The sequence below is a fragment of the Delphinus delphis genome, chromosome 7 (assembly GCF_949987515.2).
Source record: "Delphinus delphis chromosome 7, mDelDel1.2, whole genome shotgun sequence".
Taxonomy (NCBI): domain Eukaryota; kingdom Metazoa; phylum Chordata; class Mammalia; order Artiodactyla; family Delphinidae; genus Delphinus; species Delphinus delphis.
The window spans coordinates 3,038,964-3,063,302 of NC_082689.1; the positions used below are offsets into that span (position 1 = coordinate 3,038,964).

General features: G+C 52.5%; 1 protein-coding gene across 8 annotated transcripts in view; it reads right to left on the reverse strand.

Annotated features, from left to right (window-relative positions):
* Positions 1-193: 193 nt before the first annotated feature.
* The window catches only part of SCLY (selenocysteine lyase), a 29,519-nt gene continuing 5,373 nt past the window's right edge, over positions 194-24,339 (reverse strand). For 5 of the 8 annotated variants that reach the window (XM_060015836.1, XM_060015835.1, XM_069540825.1 and 2 more), the window contains 10 exons: positions 20,719-20,819; positions 16,127-16,307; positions 12,799-12,926; positions 12,454-12,618; positions 11,333-11,439; positions 7,470-7,506; positions 4,681-4,764; positions 3,729-3,828; positions 2,168-2,243; positions 194-1,292 (listed from right to left, as the gene is read on the reverse strand). In XM_060015836.1, coding sequence (XP_059871819.1) covers positions 1,139-1,292; positions 2,168-2,243; positions 3,729-3,828; positions 4,681-4,764; positions 7,470-7,506; positions 11,333-11,439; positions 12,454-12,618; positions 12,799-12,926; positions 16,127-16,307; positions 20,719-20,819 — 1,133 coding nt within the window. In that variant the 3' untranslated portion in view covers positions 194-1,138. Of the gene's footprint in view, positions 1,293-2,167; positions 2,244-2,435; positions 3,105-3,728; positions 3,829-4,680; positions 4,765-7,469; positions 7,507-11,332; positions 11,440-12,453; positions 12,619-12,798; positions 12,927-16,126; positions 16,308-20,718; positions 20,820-24,339 lie in introns of those variants that run through there. The other 3 variants (XM_060015842.1, XM_060015840.1, XM_060015841.1) reach the window with 2 other exon arrangements.

A 24,339-nucleotide genomic window follows, 5' to 3' on the forward strand; every position in this document is an offset into this window, starting at 1 on the left:
GGGAGTCGGGACACCACAGCCTCTGCCTGGCGGAAGCAGGATGCTGCATGTTAGGGACCTACTTTCTAGAGCTCCCAGAGACACAGTCGCAAGCCAAGTTCCTGAAGCTAAGGCGTGATTATGCATGAGCAGTGGGTCTGACCCCACCCCACTGCCGGCACAGACACACTGTGCCCCCAAGAGAAGCACCCACTAGAAGAACCACAAAATGTCCAAAACAAGCACTGGAAGCTTTTATTAGTTCATCTAATTTCTGACGGTTGTTTCCTCAGAGCCATCACGAAGTTCCTTGCACCTTTCAACCGCACATTACAAGTGTTATTCAATTAAAAAAACCCACTCCTATGTAAATGTCTCCATAGACACGACATTTGATGTGAATCAGACACCACAATGCCACTGTGAAGATCAAAGAATCCTCCCGCAAATACAACTGAGATGGGAGCTGAGCGAGGGATGAATGATTTTCCGCCTTGGGAATGAGCCAGCATCACGCAGGCGCTGCCGCCCGTGACTCTGACGGCTGAGCTGAAACCCTGAGCAAATGATCGAATGGAAGGGACGGGAGGGGCCTGCGGACTGGGAGAGAGGGCGCCCAGTGGTTGGTGGCCCGAGTGACCAGCAAGTGATCAGGAGGATGGGCGGGCCCGGAAGCGGGGGGACGCCCAGCGGGGAGGGGCCTGACCACAGGGGCCCCCACCCTCTGAAAGGGCTTGAGAAGGGCCATGAGGGTGAGGAGGGACTGACCTCTCAGCCAACAGGTGCACAGAGGCCAGGACAGCAGCCAAAAACCAGGTCTCCTATTTCCATGAGAGCAGCTGACAATCAATTATAAATACTAGGATTTTACCTTTCGGATAAAAATGCCACCTTCCAGGAAGGGCGTGCTTACAACAAGCCCGCCCCACTTCCCAGAGGGGAGGGTGGACGCGGCTGAAGAGTTTCTAATCCAACTGGTGCCACTGGGCAGCAGTGACAGGGACAGTCCCACGAGGGCATCTTGTCCTGGGCCCCTCAGCACCGGTGGCGTCTGTGGGCCCAGCAGACCCGCTCCCTCACTGACCAAGGGACGGGAGGGAGCCCGGAGCCCACACGCTCTGGGACAAGAGGAAGACTCCTTCTGGCACCGCCCTGGGCACTAGGCCTGGCCCTCCAGCCGGGCCACCGCCTGCTTCAGGTCCTGCACGACGAGGTCCACTTCGGCCCGGGTGGTGCCGCGGCCCACGCTGAGCCGGATGGCGTTCCTGGCCAGGTCCAAGGGGACGCCGCAGCTCAGCAGCACCGGGGATGGCCTGTGGGGCGGGGAGATGGGCCAGCCGTCAGGACACGGGCTCTCCCGGGCTGCCGCGTGTCCTTGGCCAGCTCCCCACTGGCCACGCACACTCTTTGGCCCACCGTCACCAAGGGCCGGCTCAAAGCCTCCCTGCTCTCCAGCCGGGCCTGCCCTGGCACAGACCCCGACCCCGGGAGCACAGAGGCGGCTGTTGGCCCCTGCACCCGAGAGCCGGAGCCCAGGGTACTGTGGCAACTCCCATCTCCAAGGAGCTAGCGGGCTCGGTTCCTGGAAGGGACGCTGAGCCACACGCGAGGCAGAGGGACGGCCTCCTGCAGACCCTGGAGGCTGCGGCCCGCCCAAGTCAGTGCTGAGTTTGGTCCCGGTGCCCTGGCCTCGAACAGAGGCCTGTTGCTCATCACGACCACAGCTCCGCTCTCTCCAGAGCCCAGGTGGCCGCATCCAGCTCTACTCCCGCCTGCAGGGCCCCCCAAGAAACCGAACCCCCTTCTCTTCCTCCAGCAGGGCTGCTCCCGATGCCCAGGCCCGAGGCTCCACCCTCCCCTCCCGCTTCCGCCCGCTCCTGGCAGGGGGCGTGATCTGAACCCAAATCTGGTCACAGCTCCCGGTTTTCTCGAGGCTGAAGTGGGCGCCCGCAGCCCGGCCCTGCTGCACCAGCCCGCCCCTCCTCCCCGCTCCCCACCTCACGCGGAGCCCTGCTGCCCATCTCCGGGTCCAGCCCGAGGCCCCTGACAGCTGCAGCTCCCACTCGCTCCTCCCGAGGGCCTGCGCCATCTGGTCACTGTCCACGCCCCTGCTAGGTTGCAGAGCTGCCCAAACCTAGAGCCCCGATGCGCCCTGGATGCCGCGGCCAAGTACGTGGAGAGCACTCACCGGTCTCCATGGTCCGAGTGGCACGCAGCCCCCAGGCTGGCCAGCAGCGTCCTGCACTGGGCCAGCACCAAGTGGCCTAGGAGACAGAGCACAGGGCCCCTGAGGTGGAGTCCAGGCGGGGGCTGCCTCTCTTCCCTGCTGCAAGTTTGGACGCTCCCTCCCTCGTACCACCTGATGGAATCCCAGGGCACAGGTCCCTCTGACGGCAGGTGAGAGAAACCACAGCAGGTCCCAGAGGAAGCGCTTCCTCTGCCCCTTGGCTGCAGAAAAGCAGACACTCTTCGGCCTCATAAGACTGGCCTTGAGAATGTGGTACCACCAGCTGCCTGGCAGGACTCGCAGAATCCTGACGAGCTGTCTTACCGAGTAACGTGCTGTCCTGGTAATAATGTCTAACTTGACATCTCCGTTTTCTAAAGGGAGAGACACTGGGAGCTTGTCTGTGTTAAGCTAGAAGGCACTTCCCTCTTCCTTCACAGGCACAGAGATTTAAAAAAATACAATGATGGGAATTCCCTGGCGCTCCAGTGGGTACGACTCTGCCCTCTTACTGCCAAGGACCCGGGTTCGATCCCTGGTCGGGGAACTAAAAATCCCACAAGCCACGTGGCGCAGCCAAAAGAAACCCAAAACATAAACAAACAAACAAAAAAACCCCAACACCGATGACTGCGATTTAATTAAAACGAACAGCCTGTCTCATTTAAATTCACACAGGTCCTCACAGAATATACAGTCTGCCCCCAGAAGAAGGCGGGGAAGACACTAGAGGGAGGAACTGCCCTTCCCACAGCGGGGAGGCCTGGAGAGTTAGCCGTGTGCTTCCTTCCCAACGAGGATGCACTCCAGACCCGGTGACGGCCGCCCCAGGGTTTCTTCGTGGTCCAAACACGCTGCCCCGTTTCTCAGAGTGACCACGAGGCAACGACCTCTTCTTCTAAGAGGTGAAAACTGCCCTTCAGGTCGGCTCTCCCGTGCTCTCGGGGCCACCGTAATCTCCTCCCAGACAAACAGGATGCTCTACACCCAGGACTCAAGCCTCAGGGACTCCGGGCAGCCAAGTCCTAAGCGTCTGGGATACAAGTCGCCCTAAGGCTAATCCTAACGCTAACCCCAAGCCTAGTCCTAACCTGAACCCTAACTTTTCCAGCGGGGAGGCAGAGATCGCGGGAACTAATGAAGCCCACAGATCTGCAATTCAGCCTGACTCTGGGCCAGTTTTCACTTGGTTGCCTCTACTTTCCTGACCCTCATAAAATGTTTTGTAAAAATTGCAGACAAAGATGGACCAACTAGCCTAAAATTCAGTTCACTTTATCTCCATCCCTCACATCTTTGGGGCGGGGCTAGGACCCTGTGAGAGCTGAGCGCCGCTGTGCTGTGTCCAGAGAGAGCCTTAGCACCTGGAGCAGGTCAGCAGCTGTGCCCAGAGCCCCACCACCACAGGACAGTGCCTGGTGGGGTGACCCTGCCCTCGGCCAGTGCCCACGCCTCCCCACAGCTCAAGCTTTGCCCAGCCCAGCCCAGCCCCCAGCCAGGGAGAGCTGGGGGCCGTCGTCACCTTGCAGCCGGGGTCCCTGGATGGAGAAGTTACAGGTGTTGGGGAGTCGCTCAGTGCCTGGAAACTGGCTGTTCAGATGGACTCGCTCACCAAACTCAGCCTGGAAAATGAACAGAATATGTGCAGTAACATCTTCGAAGCCCCCTCCCCCCAACTGCTTGAACTTCAGACTTTCTGGAAAACAAAACCTCACTCTTGGGAATTCCCTGGCGGTCCGGTGGTTAGGGCTCTGCACTCTCACTGCTGAGGGTCTGGGTCCAATCCCTCGTTGTGGAACTAAGATCTCGGAAGCCACACGGGTGTGGCAGGAAAAAAAAAACCTTACCCTCAACACACAGAATGATTATCTTACTGATAAGCATCTACTGATAATAGTCAGGGAGACTGACTATGGAGAGCAAAGTTAACTGGGAGAAGAAACTTCTGAATACATTTGGATCGTCTTCACACAACCCTGAGATACTCCGTCTCTGGTATTTCTGTCACGTGTCTGAGAAAGTCGCCTGGTCTGGAGCCCGCCTTGGGGGTCTCGGCCCCTCCGTCCCCAGAGCTCCGGGCCACGGGCGCTCACTGTCCCCAGAGCTCCGGGCCTCGGCCCCGCCGTCCCGGAGCCCCGGGCCGCGGGCGCTCACTGTCCCCAGGGCCCCGGGCCACCGGCGCTCACCATCCCCAGAGCCCCGGGCCGCGGGCGCTCACTGTCCCCAGAGCCCCGGGCCGCGGGCGCTCACCGTCCCCAGAGCCTCGGGCCGCGGGCGCTCACTGTCCCCAGAGCCCCGGGCCGCGGGCGCTCACTGTCCCCAGAGCCTCGGGCCGCGGGCGCTCACTGTCCCCAGAGCCCCGGGCCGCGGGCGCTCACTGTCCCCAGAGCTCCGGGCCACGGGCGCTCACTGTCCCCAGAGCTCCGGGCCGCGGGCGCTCACCGTCCCCAGAGCCCCGGGCCGCGGGCGCTCACCGCCAGCCTCTCCTCCAGGTAGTCGCGCACAGCCTGCATGTGGGCTTCATAGGCCTCGCACTTCTCTGCCACCAGCTCAGCCGCCTAGGGACACAGGAGGGCCCCTCAGTTACAGTGAAACAAGGGGAGCAAGACAGCTTTAAGCAGCAGAGGTGATTCTCCCCGAAGGCAGACCGGCGACACGGCCTCAAACTGCTCACTCTCTGGAACCTCACAGATACACAGTACGCGCCCACCGTGTGACCGGGGCCGGGATAAGTGCCGAGTACCCTTCACTGGTTAACAGGAATTTACTTTTTCAGGCTTCCGGATACCCCAGGCGCTGCAGGGTCCCTAGCCGGTGACCAAAGGCAATCCCAGTCCTGAAGGCACATCCATCCCAGGGACAGACACACCAGGGAAGAGGTGACCACGGTAGACCGACGGGTGGGCGCCGTGACGGGAACTCGGGGCAGCGGGGAAGGGCATTCCAGGCAAAGGCCCTGCAGGGGGAAAGGCGAGCGCTCCTGGAACAGAGTGAGCGAGGGGGACAGCGCCCCAGAGGCCCCAGGACAGGCGGGATCTGAGCCTAAACACAAGGCAGATGCACGTGGATTTTGAGGAAGGGGTGGGCTGCTCTGATTTGTGTGTTAGAACTGGATGCTACGTGGAGAGTGGATGCGGCGTCCACACACAAGACGGGGATGATCCGGCCTAGAGTCGGTACAAGAGGCAGGTCCTGGACCTCTCGTGGAGACTGAACAGACAAGCCCAGCTGCTGCATCAGGTGCGGGGGACGGGACAGGGCAGATCAAGGGCACCTCCTAGATTTCTCAGCTGAGAGCCTGGGTGGCAGGAGGCACCACGGGGAGAGACGCCAACGATGCAGGAGAGAGAGCAGGACACATCGTGGGCTCAGAGGACACGTTGAGGAAGCAGGTGGGACGTGGACCTCCCAGCAGGTCAGGACCTGCCCTGAGATGTCAAGTCCAAGACCAGAGCACAGGCTGGCATCAGAGCCACGGGACAGAGTGAGCACAGCGAGAGAGAGAGGAGGCACCCAGGATGCTGACGGGTGAAGAGGCAGAGAAGGAACCTCCGGGGGGAGAAGCGGTCCCACAGCTGCAGGAGGTCACAGGGTGAAATGGGGACCTCCTCGACCAGCTTCTGGGGAGCAGAGCAGGTGTCAGGAGAAGGGTAGGGGGTGAGAATGCGTGCGGGCTGCTCTGTGGGGCGGAGGACCCGGGAAGAAGCTGGAGCAGTGAGGACCATGGGAGGCCGGTTTTAAAGGCTGGGGGAGGAACACCCTGGCAGAAGACTGTGAGGGTGCAGGGCAGGGGGTGGCCGCAGGGGGGCGCCTTTCTTCAGTCGGCACACGGGGAAGGGGTGGAAGGCAGCATAGAGACCTTGACTCGCCCCAGGGGGGCCAGGACACACCTCCCGGGGAGAGGGGGGGCGTGTCCCGAGCCAGACCACACCGAGGAGGGCCAGGCTGAGCAAGGGGAGGGGGCGACAATGGTGTGCCACCCCTCCAGTGACAGCAGGGTCAGAGGGCCCGGGCACAGGTGCAAGCCAGGAGCGAGGAAAGGGTCATGGCTGCAGAAGGGAGCGGAGGGGCCTGCCGCTGCTGCGCCGCCGTCTAATCCTCATCAGGAAGATCTTGAAGAAGCTGCCCCTCTGTCACCGTCTCGGGGGGCGGGGGTAACTGGACCCAGGGGAGGAGCAAACCTGTGGTGATGACGTCATTGCTTTTAATATTAGAAGAGACTTGAGAAAAGATGCTTCCCTTTTAAATGCTAAGCGTATGAAACCCACTCCACATTTCTTAAACAGCACATCTCCAGGTTGATAAATACCATTCAAGGTTCCTCTTATGTTGGTCTGCTTCTTGGGATCGTGAACGTGATCTCTCCTAAAGCCAGGAGACCTATTAAAGCTGCTGGGAAACTGATGTGAGATCGTAGAAAATATGCGCTCTGGCCTCCGCCCTGGACCGGGCACGGAGCTCCTGAGACCCTTGGGATTTCCTAAGCAGGAGGAGCAGCCTTTATTCTAATATTCTGGCTTGGGCTCTGCTTCCTGCTGCCAAGCTCCTAAATCCCTTGGAACTTCCTGGGTGACAGTGTCTTTTGCCCTAATGAGGCGACCCCGGGTGGGCTCCTGGATAGGGGCTGGTCACCGAGTCCTGATTAGAAGCCTAGAATTTTTGTAGAGATGGGAAAGGGGCTGGAAACAGAGTTGATGACTGATCAAAGCCTCCATAGAAACCTCAACAGTGTGGGTTCAGAGAGCTTCCAGGTTGCTGATCACAGAGGTGCTAGGAGGCTGGTGCCTGGAGAGGGCGTGGAAGCCCCTTCCCACATCCCCTGCCTTACACTTCTCTTCCTTCTGGAGGTTCACCTGTACCCTTTATCATATCCTTTCATAATAAACCAGTACTCTAGTTTCTCTGCGTTCTGTGAGCTGTTCTAGAAAATACACTGAACTCAAGGAGGGGCCATGGGAACCTCTGATTCACAGCTGGTTGGTCAGAAGTGCGGGTGGCAGTTGGCATCTGAAGTTGTGGGTGCCCACAACTGAGCCCTTAGCCTGTGGGCTCTGACAGTAACTCTGGGTAGACAGTGTCAGAATTGAATTGTAGGAAGCTCAGCTGGTGCCACAGAATTGCTGGGTGGGGACCCCCAACCCCGCACATCTGGTGTCAGAAGTGTGGTGAGTGTGGCAGTGGTGTGAGAGTGAGGCGGAAACACAGGAGGAAGACATCGATGGACAACACACGGCTTCGGCTGTCCGAGGTCACCAAGGCTTACCTTCCCAAGGCCGGCAATCATCGGGGTGTTCTCTGTCCTGTAAGAGACAAAGGATTCAATCCTATTTCCATGCAAAGCGATTAACAGACATCCCTGGAAGGAATCCTGTCTATCTGAAAGTCAGGTGTTCAAATAAAGTCACACCAACATCTTTCCTAAACAAGGGCAGCTGCCAGCCCCCAAACCCTCGTCATCGCCCAGGGACAGTAGGCGTGGCCCACTGTGGGCAACAACAGTGGGCGTCCAAGTGACAATTCTACCTGGACCCGCCTCCTACCCAGGAGAAAGCCCTCCTCCGACTGCAGGCCCCAGAGCCCCCCTCTTTGGTCTCCCTGCCAAACAAGGTGAGGGTCTGAGGAACTCACTCCCCACTCCGTTCCCTTCAGCTGACGTTTCAGCTGAAGCCTCTCAACTGTAATATGGGATGAATCTTTTGTTACTACATACTTGGGGCGTAGTGTGTGTGTTCAGGGGGGCTGTGCAGGAGGGGACAGGAACACCCCCGAAGACCAGTGGTTCCCATACACTGATGTAACAAACTGAAAAACTACTCTTCGGGTTTCCCTGGTGGCGCAGTGGTTGAGAGTCTGCCTGCCGATGCAGGGGACACGGGTTCGTGCCCTGGTCCAGGAGGATCCCACATGCCGCTGAGCAGCTGGGCCCGTGAGCCATGGCCGCTGAGCCTGCGCGTCCGGAGCCTGTGCTCCGCAACGGGAGAGGCCGCAACAGTGAGAGGCCCACGTACCGCCAAAAAAAAAAAAAGAATGTGTATTTTGCTGTTGTTGGGTGGAGTGTTCCAAACAGGTTGATTAGATCCTGTTGGTTGATGGGTGTTATTGTGTTCTTCTAACCTTAGCCAATTTTTGTCTAGTTGTTCTATCCATTGTTGAGGGAAGGGTGTTGAAGTCTCCATCTATAATTGTGGATCTGTCTATTTTTCCTTTCAGTTTAGTTTGGATTTTTTATTCCTCACATACTTTTCAGCTCTACTGTTTAGTGCATCCACATTAGGATTGCTATGTCTTCTTGGTGGACTGATTCTTTTATCATTATATAATTCCCCCTGCCTCCCCCATCCCCGGTAATTTTCTATTTTCTTTGCTCTGGAGTCTCCTTTATCTCATGTTATATAGCCATTCCTACTTTCCTTAGATTAATGTTAGTGTGATACACTTTTTTCCAACCTTTACTTTTAACTTGCCTCTTGCTATATTTGAAGCAAGTTTCTTATAGACTGCATATAGTTGGATCAGTTTTTTAAATTTTTATTCTGCCAATTTCTGCCTTTTAATTGGTATATTTATACCATTTACATTTAATGTAATTGTTGATGTTCGGGCTTAAGTCTTCCATTTTATTTTTTCTCTGTTTTCTTTTTCCTACCTTTCTGTGGGTTACTTAAACAGTTTTCAGAAGTTCAAGGGAAGAACAGGAACCTTACCTCCTTTTACATCCCTTTACCCTCCCCCCATTCATAATATAATTATCTTAAATATTTCTTCCACATACATTTTGAAACACATCAGACAGTGCTATGATTTTTGCTTAGGCCATCAAACATAATTTAGAAAACTGAAGAGAAGGAAAGTCTATTTTATTTACCGTTTTTTTTTTTTTTTTTTTTTTTGGTACGCAGGCCTCTCACTGTTGTGGTCTCTCCCGTTGTGGAGTACAGGCTCCGGATGCGCAGGCTCAACGGCCATGGCTCACGGGCCCAGCCGCTCCGCGGCATATGGGATCTTCCCGGACCAGGGCACGAACCCGCGTCCCCTGCATCGGCAGGTGGACTCTCAACCACTGCGCCACCAGGGAAGCCCCCTATTTACCCATATTTTTGTTTACCATGCTCTTTCTCTCTGATGTTCCAAGGTTCCTTCTTTTACTGTTTCCTTTCTGTGTAAAGAACTTCTTTAGTCATTTTTAGCGTAGGTTTTCTGGTGACAAATTCTGTTAGTTTTCTCTTTCATCTGAGAATGTCTTGATTTCCTCTTCGTTCCTGAAGGATATTTCTGCTGTGTTTTTAATTTGGTTTGACAGTTCTTTTCTTTGAGCACTTGAAAATTTTTGCATACTTTCTCTGGCCTCCATGGCTTCAGAAGAGTAATCTACTGTCATTCAAATTATTTTTTTCCTATAGATAAGGTGTTATTTATTCTTTCCTCTGGCTGCTTTCAAGATTTTTCTTTGTCCTTCTTTTATGGAAGTTTACTATTTATGTCTTAGGGTAGATTTCTTTTGGTTTATCCTGTTTGGGTTTTGTTCAGCTTCTTGAATCTGTGGGTTTATGTCTCTTGCCAAATTTGGGAAGTTTTCAGCCATTATTTCTTCAAGTTCTTTTTCATCCCACCCTCTTTCTCCTGTCCCTCCAGGACCTCAACGAAATGAATGTTAGATCTTTTGCTATAGTCCCACAGGTCCCCGGAGGCTCTGTTCAATCTTCTTCCAGTCTACTTCCTGTCTGTTTTTTATATTGGTTACTTCTATTGCTCTTTCAGTTCACTCTTTCCTCTGTTGCCCCATTCTGCTGGTGAGCCTGTCCACTGAGCTTTTTACTTTGGCTGTTGTAGTTTTTAGTTCTAAAATTTCTGTTTAGTTCTTCTCTACATCTTCTTCTTCGCTGACACTTTCTATTTCTTCTGTTTCGAGGGTGTTCATAATTGCTCATTAAAGCATTTTTATTGTGTTTGCCTTAAAATCTCTTATCAGATAATTCTAACATCTTTGTCATCTCAGTGTTGGCATCTCTTGATCGTCTTTTTTCTTTGATTTAAGATCTTTCTGGTTCTCAGGATGATGAGCGATTTTCAGTTGAAACCTGGACAGCCCTATGTCGTTATGAATCTGGATGCTTCTTAACCCTTCCGTATTAGCTGTCTTTTTTTTGACCTTCCTCTGGCAGGAGGAGTGTGCCAACTGACTACTGCCAAGCAGGGGCAGACGTCCAGGTTCCCTCCTCGGTCCGTGTCAACATCCAAGAGGAGAACGCACCTTGTTAGTGATGGGTATGGGTGGAAGCCCAGGGTGCCCACGTGGTCTCCACTGACACCTTGGTGGGGTGCATGACTGTGGTGGGGCAAAAGTCCTGGCTCTTCACTAGGCCCTGTCTGACACAGGCGGGGCGTGGGGCTCTTGTCACAGCCTGTGTGGGTGAAGTCTGGGCTCCCTACACTCCTTTGTGGCACAGGTGGGGGTAGCAGCAGTTTACCATGGTGACGGGCTGGAGAAAAGCAGGTATTGTCTAAAAGTTCTCTGTGTTGCTAGGCTCTCCTTTCCCTGGTCCACTGGCTGGAGAGAGAGGGCTTTCTTGGGCATTTTTCATCAGCCCTTATTGGTGTTTCTGAGTTGCGGGCTTCTTCTGCTCTAATTCTGGAATAAAGGAAGCAAGAGAAACCCTAGGGAACTCACCACATGTTGTCTGTTTCTTCCTCTTGTTATCAAGTTTCTGACAACACGTGTGGTGCTGGTGCCACCTCATTCCCTGGTTAAAACACCCCTGCAGGTCATGGGGACACAGGCGCTTTCAGAGAGGAAACCAGGTGCTCACCCCACAGTCAAGAGAAGGGCAGCACATCTCAGCCGGGGGGCTCCGGCGGCACCTCTTTGGTGGCTGGGCCAAAATAACAAAAGGAACTGGATGCTTTGAAGCAGCTGAAAGAGACTTCCTTCATCTGCTTTGAATCATCCCCAACGAGACTGCAGATCTGTGAGCCCCACGTGTAGAACCAGCCAGTGGAGCCACGTCTGACTCAGTGGAGATGAGAGTGCTGTGCTATCACCGTGCTTCCAAGAGACGGGAGAGCCACTGCCCTACATACAGACAACACTGCCAGCGGCCCAGACACCTCGTTAAACTTCTACCTTACCCTGGCCTGAAATTCCGTTCTTGTCCACCTCCAAACAGCATAGGGTACAGAGGGGTGAGTTCACCAAGCCCTCGGACATAAAGTGCTCCAATCCTGGGGCCATAGAACTGAAAGAAAAGTCAGTCATTTATTCAACAAGAACCTTCTGGGGACCTTTTCCATATATGTATTGAGAGGCCCACAGAGATACTCTATGACGTCAGGCCCGCCTCCTCTGGTCCCGCAGGTGGCCACCCATCCCCACTGCAGACACGCGGGGGTCACAGAAGCCTTTGGGTGGGGGCAGGTGCTGGACTCTGGCCCCCAGCTCGGGGGCAGCAGAGCACCTGCACGGTGCGTGGGAGACTCTGTGAAGGAGAGGGGCTGGAGAGAGAGATGGCCAAGGGCTGTCCTGCGGATGACTCCATGCTCTCAAATCCACATTAGCTAGAAATCTCAAGGGCCCCCATGTCAGGCCAGCACCTCACTCCCTTGGGAACCAGCTGAGGGGAAATTACTAAAAATAATCCAGCTTCTAGTCAGCTGCTGGAAAGATGAGCAAAAGCTTCAGAAGGGTCTTCACTGTTAACTATTTCCCCAGCACACCCTAGAGATGAGGGCTGTGAAAACCACAACCTCACACTCAGAGCCACACTTTTAGTCAAGTTAGAGAGGCCATCATTCTTGAACCCTGCATCTTCCGTCCCTGGGTGCGGGGGTGAGTGGGCTGAGGAGGGGTCTGCACACACTCTCCGTGCTGCAGAGCTCACTCACTCCCAGGCTAAACCCACCTGTGACCTCCACTCCCCCCATCCTTCCCCCGACCCCGCCTCTCCCCCTCCCATTCCCCCCTCCCCCGAAGGCCTTGCCTGGCCTCCCCTCCTACCCCCTATGAGCTGCCCTGCCCAGCATTCCCGGTGGGCACTCAGCCCTCGGCATCCTAGCTCTGCCGGGCTCTCCTCCGAGCTGCCGAGGGCGGGGCCGCGGTCTGCCCATCACCATGACCCAGGGCCTCGCTCGGCATGTGCGCCGGGTGCACCGGTGACGGAGGATGAGCGGGGCCGCGGGCTCTGCTCGCAGGTGAGCCTCCCGGGCATCGAGGTGTCTCCCTGGCAGGAGGGCAGGAAGGCAGACGGACGCACCTTGTGGCCCACGACGGTCAGGAAGTCCACGCCCAGGTCCCGCACGTCCACGCGCCGCTTCCCCAAGGCCTGGGCGGCGTCCGTGTGCACGAGCACCCCCGGCAGCCCGCCCGCCGCCCGCTGCTGGTTCAGGGCTCGGACTCGCCGGCTGATCTCAGGCACCGGCTGGAGAGGGAGAAACGCACGGCTGAGTGTGTTGATTTGATGAAGACGGAATGAGGGAAATGAGGAGTTGTTAATGAGGATGCACCGAAAGGTTCCCGGATTGAAGAGCAGGGGAAAGAAGAGGCGGGGCTGGGAAGCCGGGGTCCGCGCTCCATCTTCCTAAGAGGGGCCGCGACTCACCATGATGACGCCTGTCTCGTTATTGGCCAGCATGATGGTCACGAGGCACGTGGCCGGGCGGACGGCCGCCAGGATGTCCTCAGCCTCCACCTGCCCATTCACCTTGGACACGGGGACAAAGGTGACCTCTGAGGAATAAGACACAAGCATGAGGTCAAACCCACAAAGTATCCTTTCTGGAACGTTTACTTAAGACACAGTGAAAAAAGCAATTTATCATAAAGGTTCAGAAAACTATGAAGAAGGAATATGAGCCCCTTTATCGCCCCGCCCACAGACAACTGGCTTGAAGGCTTCGTCAATGAGCTTCAGTTGGGGGGCTGTCTGGGGACACCCTGTTCCGCCTCTAAGGGACCCGCAAGCAGCTGAGACACCCTCAGTCCATGGGAGCATCTTGAGGCGCTAAGTACTTAACCTTCCCTCACTCGGCACTGACCCAGCCTTTGTTAAGCACCTACCGTGTGCCAGGCACTGCTCTAGGCACCCAGAATCCTACTACTGCAGATGGAAAACAACGAGACGTGACCAAATCAAGGTTTTGGGTTCAAAATGGTGAAGACAAACACACCCACTTTCCCCTCAAGGTCCCATGGAAACGAGAGAACGGATATATTTCTCAATAAGGGCGACCACCTGTGGACAAGGAATTTTGAGCAATGCCCAGAATACAGAAAGATGATGTCATTAGACTAACAGCATCAGGGAGAACCCACCCAGGACACTGATAGGCGAGAACTGACTCCACAGAAAGTAGGAAAGGATCCAGAGGCCACCCACGTTCAGGGTGCACTTGTGGAGAGCAGGGTGGGGGCCGACTGCCGAGGCAGGCAGGGGACCAGGTTCCGACGGACGAGGACCCCCGCCTCATACCCAGCAAGTGGGTGGCAGCAGCGCTGGCCTCGACAGCAGGCGGGCTCCGGGGTGGGCGGGCGGTGCGGGGCAGCAAGAGAAGGGCGGAGCTGGTGCATCCACTACGGGACTCAAACGGGAGCAAAGGAAAGGCAGCTCCGGCCAGGACTTCTGTCTTTTTATTAAGTCTATGAGCACCTGCTCAACATCATCAGCCCTCAGGGAGACGCAGATCAAAACCCCCATGAGCTCTCACTTCACACCCGCTAGGACGGCTGTTACGGAAAACACAGACACTAACACACGTTGGCGAGGACACATGGAGAAACTGGAGCCCTAGGCACTGCTGGTGGGAATGGAAAACGGTGCAGCTACTGCGGGATACAGAGGTTAGGGTTAAACACCAAGATACTGCGAAAGGTGAAACAGAGTTACCACATGACACAGCAACTCCACTCCTGGGTATATACTCAAGAGAAACAAAAACATTCGTCCACACAAAGACTTCTACACAAATGCTCACAATGGCATTATTCATAGCATCAAATGTCCATCAAATGTTCATCAACTGACGAATGGATAAAATGTGAATATTATTCACCCATAAAAAGGAATGGAATACTGACACAGGCCACAATGCGGATGAGCCCCGAGACATGGCGCCAAGTGAGAGAAGCCAACTACGAAAGACCACATGTCATGTGACTCCATTCATATGCAAGTCCAGAATGGGGGAATCTCCAGAGACAGAATGTATTAGTGGTTGCCCAGGGTTGAGGGAAACAGTTACAGTTAACAGATGAGAGGTTCTTCTGAGGGTCAGGACATGCTCTATAATTGACTGTGGGGATGGTTGCACAACTCCGTGAATTCACTAAAAACTACTGAATCGTACACTTCAAACGGGTGAAGAGTATCATACGTGAGTTCCGTCTCCATAAAGCTGACATATATAGTAAAAAACAACAACAGCAACAATTGGACAGTGTGGAGGTGGAGGGGTGTGAGACAGTTGAGGTCAAGTCCCCGTTTTATACCAGGGAGTCAACAAATAGATGCTTGAGTTAATAAACTAAGAAATGGAGATTATGTGTGTAAGTTATTAAGTATTAACGTGGAAGTAATTAAAGTGATAATGCCACAACCACGAGAAAACCTGAAGGCAGACTTGAGGGGCGGCTGCCTCTGAGGAGCCGGACTGGGGGCGGCGGGGAAGAGCCTCCACTTTACAGCAATGCTCGAAGCCCTTCTGTGATCTTTAGGTGCGCGTCTATTCTTTGTAAAAACGTGTACAATTTTAAACAAGAGGCAAAATGTAACAGCAACCAATAACAATGTATTAAGTTGCCCTTCCCTGTACCTGAGACACAGAAAAAAAGGCACCAGGGATTAAAAGGAAGGACAGTTTAAACAAGAAAGTTGGACCTGACTGTTTTTTAGTTAGAGTGGTGCATAAAGAGAAAAACCTTTCCAGTGGTCAAAGGGGAAAAGTGGTAACAAGGCTCACAGTCAAACCGAGCAGTTCTGGCACACTCCTTTATCTTTTTTTTTTTTTTTTTTTTGCGGTACGTGGGCCTCTCACTGTTGCGGCCTCTCCCGTTGCAGAGCACAGGCTCCGGACGCGCAGGCTCAGCGGCCATGGCTCACGGGCCCAGCCACTCTGCGGCATGTGGGATCTTCCCGGACCGGGGCACGAACCCATGTCCCCTGCATCGGCAGGCGGACTCCCAACCACTGCGCCACCAGGGAAGCCATCCTTTACCTTTAAGATAAGAACACTCTCGTCTGCCTCCCCTTCAGGTTTCCAGGCAGATAAGGTAAGAAGGCAAATGCTTCGTAGAAAACCAGTCTTATTCCAAGGAGAGGTCAACCCTGGCTGTCTTGGGAAAAATGTCTCTTACGTTTCCAAAAGCTAGTATCTATACCCTGTGTCTTGAGATGTCACATCACAGGACATGTGAAAGGACCAGAAGTAGCCAGGGCCACTGCCACTGCTGGGCAGAGGCTCCACCTGCCCCTCAACCTGCCTGGCCAGGTGCATCTCCCGATGGGGCCCCAGCACCCCCCCACCTCTGCTCCCCCCACCCCGGGAGGCCCTCACCTTCTCTCTGCTGAGATAACAGGCTCCCAGCAGGGGTGCACTTATTCTTGTTTTTACCACCAGAACTCAATGTCTACTGGGTCCACTTTCTTTCTACCAGAGGGAGTGCAAGCCAAGATTCAATCATTAAAATCGAACAACGAGAAGCACGGGCTAGCATCTATAGGCATGCTATTAGATATGCACGGATGTATCATGTACAAGAGTCTGACGTCTCATGCGGTGATGAACGACCAGTTCCACGCACTGGTGATTGATTTCTCCCTCAGAGAAAATCTGGAAGGACAGGCCTCGTAACCTTCGCCCCTGGGCACAGCCAGGCAGCCCAAGCGCCAGAGGGCCCCCGGGTCGCCGCACCTCAGCCAGCTGCCCACTCACCCGCCACTTGTTCTTCCACCAGGTGCTCCAGGGGCAGGCGGATGGAGTCGTGTTCCACGGTGCAGGTGATGATGTGAGGCAGGGCCCCCTCCACTGGGCTGGGACGCTCGGCCGTGTCCCCCACTGCGGCATGGATTTTGTGGAAATGTTTCACCACAGAATGGATTACTAAATTATTTGACTGCAGAGACAGAGCAGAAAAATCATTTACGAAAACTATGCTAAGGGGAGACTCAGAGTAACAATCTCTCTCATTTGTAGTTTCCTTTGTAGCTAACATTTAAAAAGAAAACAACCAAATAGAAAAACGGTCTCAAAGAAAACCAGCTCCTGAGCTGCACCTTCTCAAAGGCCGAACTACAAAGATTTGGGGGTTTTCAACTTTCAAAAATGTCAGAATTCGTTTCCGGTGGATTATGCAGGCTTTTTGTTAAGCAACATTATGCATTTAAAAAATTTCCTAAATCTGTCAAGAAAGAATATTTTGCCCAGGCACCCATCGCTGGTGGGAATGTGAGCTGGCACGACCTCTGTTAAGGGCCATCTGGCATATCTATCAAACAGGCCCTCTGACCCAGGAAGTCTAGTTCTTGGACTTGACCCTACAGCTACACCTGCACAGAAGCAAAATGATGCATGTAAACGGCTACCGGTTAAGTGTACAATGACGTAACAGCAAAACCTTAGGAAACCCTTCAACGTCTATCCATAGGGGCTTGTTCGGTGGACACCGAGCAGAGGTAGAAGCATGGGGGAACGCCCTAAGGGCTGATGCCAGAGATCTCAAGGCACTTGTTGAATGAAAACAGGTAGCGGGCACTATATGCAGTATCACACCACTTGTATAAAAAGGGCGAGAAACATACACATTTGCTTATACATCCCCCAAACCCTTGAAGAGGTAGAAAGGGAAGGAGAAAAGAATATATAAATCTACACACTTAATCTGTTTTTAAGGCAAAGGCTATCTCTGCAGGACTCGACAGAAACTACTACTGGTCTCCTGTAGGGAGAGGAAGTGGGTAACTGAGGGGATAGGTGGGAGATTTTTGTTTTTAAGGACCTTTTCTCTTACTGCTAAATACAACATACACACAGGAAAGTGTATGAAACAGAAATGTAAGTTTCATGAGAAAGTATGTCAGTGAAGGCCTGAGTAACCGTGACCTGGGTCAAGATGAAAACAGGACCCACACCAGGGAACACCTCACACACGCCCTCAATCACTGCCCCACCCCCATGCCAGCTACCTCCACGCTGATTCGCATGGTAATCATTTCCTTGCTTTTCTTTATGCTTTTCCTCCCTAGGTAAGGATCCCTAAGTGATTTTGCTAATTTTGCCTCTTTTTGACCTTCAAATGAATGGAATTGGACTGAATTAATTTTTTCTCAACTGAAGATCCCACCTATTCGTGTGTCTGAAGGCGCCGCCCAGCGGGAAGGCGGTAGCTGCTGCTTGTCGGGTGCTGAGGAACCCACACGCGGTCAGCCGGTGCTCAGAGGACTTGAAAGGCACTGAGAGCCCAAAAGGTGGCCCTGATGGAGGACCAGGCGGCCGACGGCAGGGCTCACCCAGGTCTGAGACGCAGCAAACCAGATGAAGGGGAGGAGACGGCCAGGATGGAAGGCTGGATGTGTCCCTCTGAAGGTGGATGGCCCTTTAAAGCCCCAGGTCACCCCCTCGCAGAAAACACAGCGACTCCTGGTCCGGAAAGGAGGGCCTTCGGGGGCCGCACACCTCAGGTCAAAGCTGAGCCAACCCACCGTGAACGCGACGAAGGTGCCTGGGCCCCTCCCATGGGCCGCCTCCACCTGCAGGTACCAAAGGGCACAGGACTCCACGCTGAGCGCCCAGGTGGCACTGGGAGCACAGCAGCCTCTGTCGGAACCGGTCAGTCGCAACTAAAAACGTACCACGTGCCCCCAGGCCCCTCAGCACCTGGCCCCAGGCAAGACCAGGACGGCCCACAGGGCAGCAGGGGCGGCCCCTTGCGGGGCACCAGGAGTCTGGTCCTGGGGGGTGGTCGGTGCCCAGGGGCCTGGCGGCAGCTCCCATCCCCTCTGGCCAGCTTGGCTCGGCCCGGGCCCGGCTCAGCATAGCCGCTGGCTGACGCCCGCCGCTCCACACTCACGATCCCTCCGCGCTGCTGCTGCAGGGGACTGTGTGGTACCCTTCCACCCGGGACTGCATCAGAGGTCTGAATATCGGTCCATGCTATTTGCAGGGACATCTGCGTTGTCGCCAGTCTCTCCTGCCTGCCCCTGCTGCCCACGTGCCCCCTTCTTCTATGGTACGTACCTGAGAGGAGCTGCTGGCTGATGGGGTGGCGTGGCCTCGACTTCACGAGGTGATGCCCACCCACCTTCCAGAACGGTTTCCAGCCTACACTCCTGCCAGCACCGTGCGTGCTCGCTGCTGTGCATCCTTTGTCAACACTTCTTGTCGTTGGACTTCTTAATTGTTACCATCCTGATGGGTGGGCAGAGGCAAACCATGTTGTTGTTTACCCTTGTATTCTGATCACTTCATGAGGCTGAGTACCTTCTCCCACGTAGAAACCACATGGGTTTCTCTGTGAAGTGCATATTCACTTTTCTCGCCCATTTTTCTACCATCTTCACCCACTGTCAGGCTGGTCTTCTGATTTCCTTCAGGGTTTTCTGATGAACTACAAATTGTTTAGTGGTGGTGGTGGTGGTAGAATTTATCGACCTTTTCTTTTATGATTAAAGTTTTCTGTATTTTATCTAAGAAATCCATCTCTCCAACATCACAAAGGCCAGGCCTTGTCACGTGACAAGGACCCATCCAGGTATGGCCCTGTTTCGGGCCTCGTGTCTCTCCTGCCCTAAGACCGTCTGCCTTAATTAGTAGAACAATTCACGGTGTTCTTAATCTTGAAGATTTGGCTATTCTTGGCATTGTGTATTTCCATATAAATTAGTTTGCGAATTCCATCAGAAAAGAGTCAGAATCTTGACTGAAGTTGCTTTGAATCTACAGATCAATCTGGAAAGAGCTGACGTATTTATCACACTGAGTCTTCCCATCTGTGAACACGGTATACGCTGCATTTATTTAGAACTTCTTCGAAGGCTCTCGGTAATGTTTCTATCCCTTTCCCAACGTGTGTGTGCGGGTGTCTTACAAAAGCTTTTTTACTAGATTTATTTCCTAAGAATTTGATATTTTTTGGTGCTCTGGTAAATACCTGTTTGTTGCTGGTACATAAAAATACAATTGATTTTTTTATTAATAACTTTGCTGCATTTACTTACTGACTCTAATAATCTAGCTGCAGATTCTCCTGGTTTTTTATGTGGACAGTCACATCACCTGTGGATGACCTTCTTCTCCAATAAGAAAATGAGATGGTGAGAATTACTGAGTAGAGACCTTGACTTCATCACATGGTCACGGAGTATCTTCTATCCATTTAAAAATAAGTACCTTTGAAATCGGGTCAAACCTCAAACTCTTTTTTTTTTTTTTAAATTGAAGTAGAGTTGATTTACAATGTTGTGTTAGTTTCAGGTGCACAGCAAAGTGATTCCATGATATATATGTTCTTTTTCAGATTCTCTTCCATTACAGATTATTACCAGACACTGAACATAGTTCCCTGTGCTATACAGTAGGTCCTTGTTGGTTGTCTATTTTATATAAAGCAGTGTGTATCTGTTAATCCCAAATTCCTAATTTATCTCTCCCCTGTTTCCCCTTTGATAACCCTTAGTTTGTTTGCTGTGTCTGTGAGTCTATTTGTTTTGTAAATAAGTTCATTTATATCATTTTTTTAAGGTTCCACATATAAGTAATATCACATTATATTTGTCTTTCTGTCTGACTTACTTCACTCAGTATGACAATCTCTAGGTCCATCCATGTTGCTGCAAATGGCATTATTTCATTCTTTGTTTATGGCTGAGTAATATTCCATTGTGTATATATATATATATGTACCACATCTTGATCCATTCATCTGTCCATGGACATTCAGGTTGTTCCCATGTCTTGGTTATTGTAAATAGTGCTGCTATCAACATTGGGGTGCATGTATCTTTTCGAATTAGAGTTTTTGTCTTTTCCAGATGTATGCCCAGGAGTGGGATTGCTGGCTCATACGGCAGTTCTATTTTTAGTTTTTTAAGGAACCTCCATACTGTTCTCCATAGTGGCTGCACCAATTTACATTCCTACCAACAATGTAGAAGGGTCCTCTCTTCTCCACACCCTCTCTGCATTTATTATTTGTAGATGTTTTGATGATGGCCATTCTGACTGGAAACCTCACACTCTTAACAGGGTAAGCAACTTAGTGGGATTCGAAGGAATGATTACAGGCCAAAATGAAGGGGAAACTCTCTTTATTGAAATAGCAATGCAAAGCAAATTAATTTATACGTTATGTAACAAATATCCTACCAGCCCCCTGGAATTCACTTATAGGATAAATGTTGGCTAATTATATCAAGGACAAAGCATTACTCTTTCTTTAAAAAACAATAATACCAAGAGGCAGCCACCTTCTACTTTTTAAAAAAAATAATTTACAGCTAAAAGAACACGAGACTGTTGAGACTGTTTACCTCTGTGCCCCCGGAAGTGAAGATCATATCTTGAGGCCTCCCACCCATCATCTTGGCAAGGTTTTCCCGAGCTGCGTTGATAATCTCCTTGGCCTTCCTACCTTGAGGGACCAAAGTGGAAATTCATTAACTTTGCTTCACCAAGTCCAATCAACACATGTTTAAAAGAACAACCAGACATGAAGGAGTGAGAGATCTGAGTGGGCAGTTCTAAGACAAAACGTGCTCCACTAACGTGAGCTACAACCAGAAATCACTCGGCGAAGGGGCAGCTGTAAGATGTCAGCAAATCAGTGAAAACTACTGAGATTTCAGTAACTTAGTAAGAGCCAGAAACAAATATGGGAGAATGCCTGGGAACCCTAAAATTCCCTGAGACATGGTTTTCTTCTTACCGGATGCTACGGGAGAGGGGAAGCTGTGGCCATCTGCCTTGCTTCCCATCCGTCAAGACAGGAGAATGAAAGGATGGAATAATTTGCTTAAGATCACACTGCAAAACAACACAAATCAGCAAAAATAGAACTTGTGACTCCTCGACACAAAGCCCAGTGCCATGTCATACTGCCAGTCCCCTAGGGAATGAGAAAGGCCACCGCCTCAGGGACACGTTTGCCTTCAAACAGCTGCTAGGAGCCCAGCTACTCCCAGTTTCACTGGAGAGCAGGAAAACAGGAACCAAACTTCATGCGGCAGAGAAAGAAAGGCTCTGGGGTGGGAATTCTGAAAAGTTTGATAGCCATTTTGAGTCTGCAGACCAGTAGACTCCAAACTTTTTTGACTATTCAGTCCTATTTATAAAAAAACTTTTTTGAGCAGGTACCACTAAAATAAACAAATAAATAATAAAACATACATAAACACAGAAATGTAAAAAGATGTGGTAAAAATAAATATACAAAGTAATCCACACGCTCCTTAAGACTATTGCATAGGTTCTAATTACAAGCAATGAAGGTCTGGGGTGTCTAGGAAACCCAGTCCTTTCAACCAGTGATACTTTAAAAGACTGCAGTAAATGTCAGTCAGTTTGGCAGGACCCCGGCCTGGTCCACTGTTAGCTCCTCCTGAGTGCCGCTCAAAGCCCGTCCACCAGCTCACGGCCCACTCTTCTTCCAGGATTCTGCTGAGAAGCCCCCTCTGAGGGGATGCTGGGCTGATCCCACAGCAGCAGGTCCCCTGCCCATGCCCCACTGCCCTTCCCAGGACAATCGGGTGGCCCATGTGGCGTGTAGCCCCCAGAGCCTGTTTCGATGTGCCTGTAGACCTTCATATAAGCATTTCACAGGGTTTTCTTTTTCCTTTTCAAAAATGGGTTTCATAATTTACAAACTGGTTTGCAAAAACTTCCCTTTCCACTTATCGATCAGTCTTGGAGACCCTTCTACACAAGGATTCGGGAGGCTACCTCACCACCGTGATGTACCTATTGGAACAGCTAAAATGAAGAGACTGGCCAGTCCAAGTGGTCAGGAGGATGTGGAGAAAGCGAAACTCTCATTCACATCAGTGGAAACAGAAACTGGTACAAGCACTTTGGAGACAGCACAGCAGTTCCTTAGGAAGTCAAACTTACACCTCCCATCTGACCCTGCCGTTCTGCTCCTAGGTGTTTAGGGTAAACGGTGTTTACCCAAGAAAAAAGAAGGTGATGTCCACAACTTGTACATCAACATACGCCCAAAATGCCAACCCAGACCTTGTTCTGGACGCCACTCACCCTACCTGGATGTCCAACAGGCATCTGAAACTACACACATTCAAAGCTGGATGTCCGGGGGCTTCCCTGGTGGTGCAGTGGTTAAGAATCTGCCTGCCAAGGCAGGGGACACGGGTTCAAGCCCTGGTCTGGGAAGATCCCACACGCCGCTGAGCAACTAAGCCCGTGCGCCACAACTACTGAGCCTGCGCTCTAGAGCCCGCGAGCCACAACTACTGAAGCGTGCACGCCTAGAGCCCGTGCTCTGCAACAAGAGAAACCACCGCAATGAGAAGCCCGCGCACTGCAACGAAGAGTAGCCCCCGCTCGCCGCAACTAGAGAAAGCCCACGCGCCGCAACTAGAGAAAGTCCGTGTGCAGCAATGAAGACCCAACGCAGCCAAAAATAAATAAATAATAAATTTGAAAACAAAAACGAACAAAGCTGAATGCCTGCCTCCCTCCCCTCAAACTGGCTCCTTTCTCAAAGGCTCCCAGCCTTTCCTTTCTCAGTAAGTAAACGGCATCTCAGTCCTTCCAGGGGACCAGGGTGAAAGCCCCTGTCTTTCTCCTACCCCATCACCCAACCCATTATCAAGTCCTGTAGGATGTGCCGTCAAAAATATCCAGAATCCAACCCCCCCCCCCGCCCCAGCCACCAGCTGAGTCAAGGCCACGGCTGGGATATTCCCCTGGCATGACCCCAACTCCACGGACCCCACTGTGGTCCATTCTCCACAAAGTGGCCAAAGTAATGCCTTGAAAACCTAACAATTCTTTGTGCTCTGTGCTTTCCCCTCACCGGGAACAATGCTCGGCACACAGTAGGTACTCACCCAATATTGGTTAAATCACCTGTGTTCAAAGTGTGGTCTGGGGAGCTCTGGGGGTCCACAAAGTCAAAACTATCTTCATAATAATACTGAGACATCATTTGCCTTTTTTACACCCATTTTCTCACAGGTATATAAGGAAGCCCTCCAGAGGCTATGTGATGTGAATATTGCAATGGACTGGATACAGAGCCAGGTATGGGACCCAAACGTCTTCTATTTATCCAGACCTTGAAGATTTTCAAACATGTACAACAGTGCCATTCTTCTCACTAAATTTGTTCTGCTTTGGAAAAGATAGTTTCTTTTTCATAAAAAAAAAGTTAACATGTAATGGATTCATTATTGTTACCTTTAATGAATAGCTACGTATCTATTTAAAGCGTTTTAGTGTTAAGCTCTGATATGGCAAATATCTACAGACAAAGCATGCATAAGCAGAGGCTCTTTGGGGTCCCACGAGTGACCTCAGTTATGTCACCCCTCTGCTCAGGCCCTCCAGACGCACTCCACCCCAGGCCCACGAGAGCCAGCCCTCACCTCCCAGTGGCCTCCACAGCCCAGCGTGGCACCGCCCCCAAACCCCTGGGACCCCCGAACCCCCTGCGGTCACCCACAGCCCTCTGCCTGCAGTGCCTCCCCAGGTGTCCCCTCCTCATGTCTGCAAACGTACGTCATCCGAGAGCAGGGTCATCCTCCGTGAAGCGGGGCCCCTCCCCCAGACTGTGTGCCCTTTACCGGCTTCACTGCTCCCCACAGGGCTCTGTCCACCTCACACACCTGCATCTGTAACTGCCCTGCCTGCTGCCCCTCACAAGAGCAGGACCTTTGTCTGTTGGCTGCCCCACCCACCAGGCACAGAGTAAGCGCCCTCCAGGCAAGCTGAGTGGACGACTCACGGGGGAGGACTGAAGCCCTTGAAGGTGAGCCCCAGACACCTGGGGAAAAGGCCCTAGGGAATCCCTGACAGCAGCAGGAGGGGTGATGGTGGGAAAACCCCAGAACCCAGGGCTAGGAGAGCTGGGTTCCATCTGGGGACCAGCCCGAGATGCTGCAGGCCGCTGGCCCACTCTGAGAGCGGACGCCCTC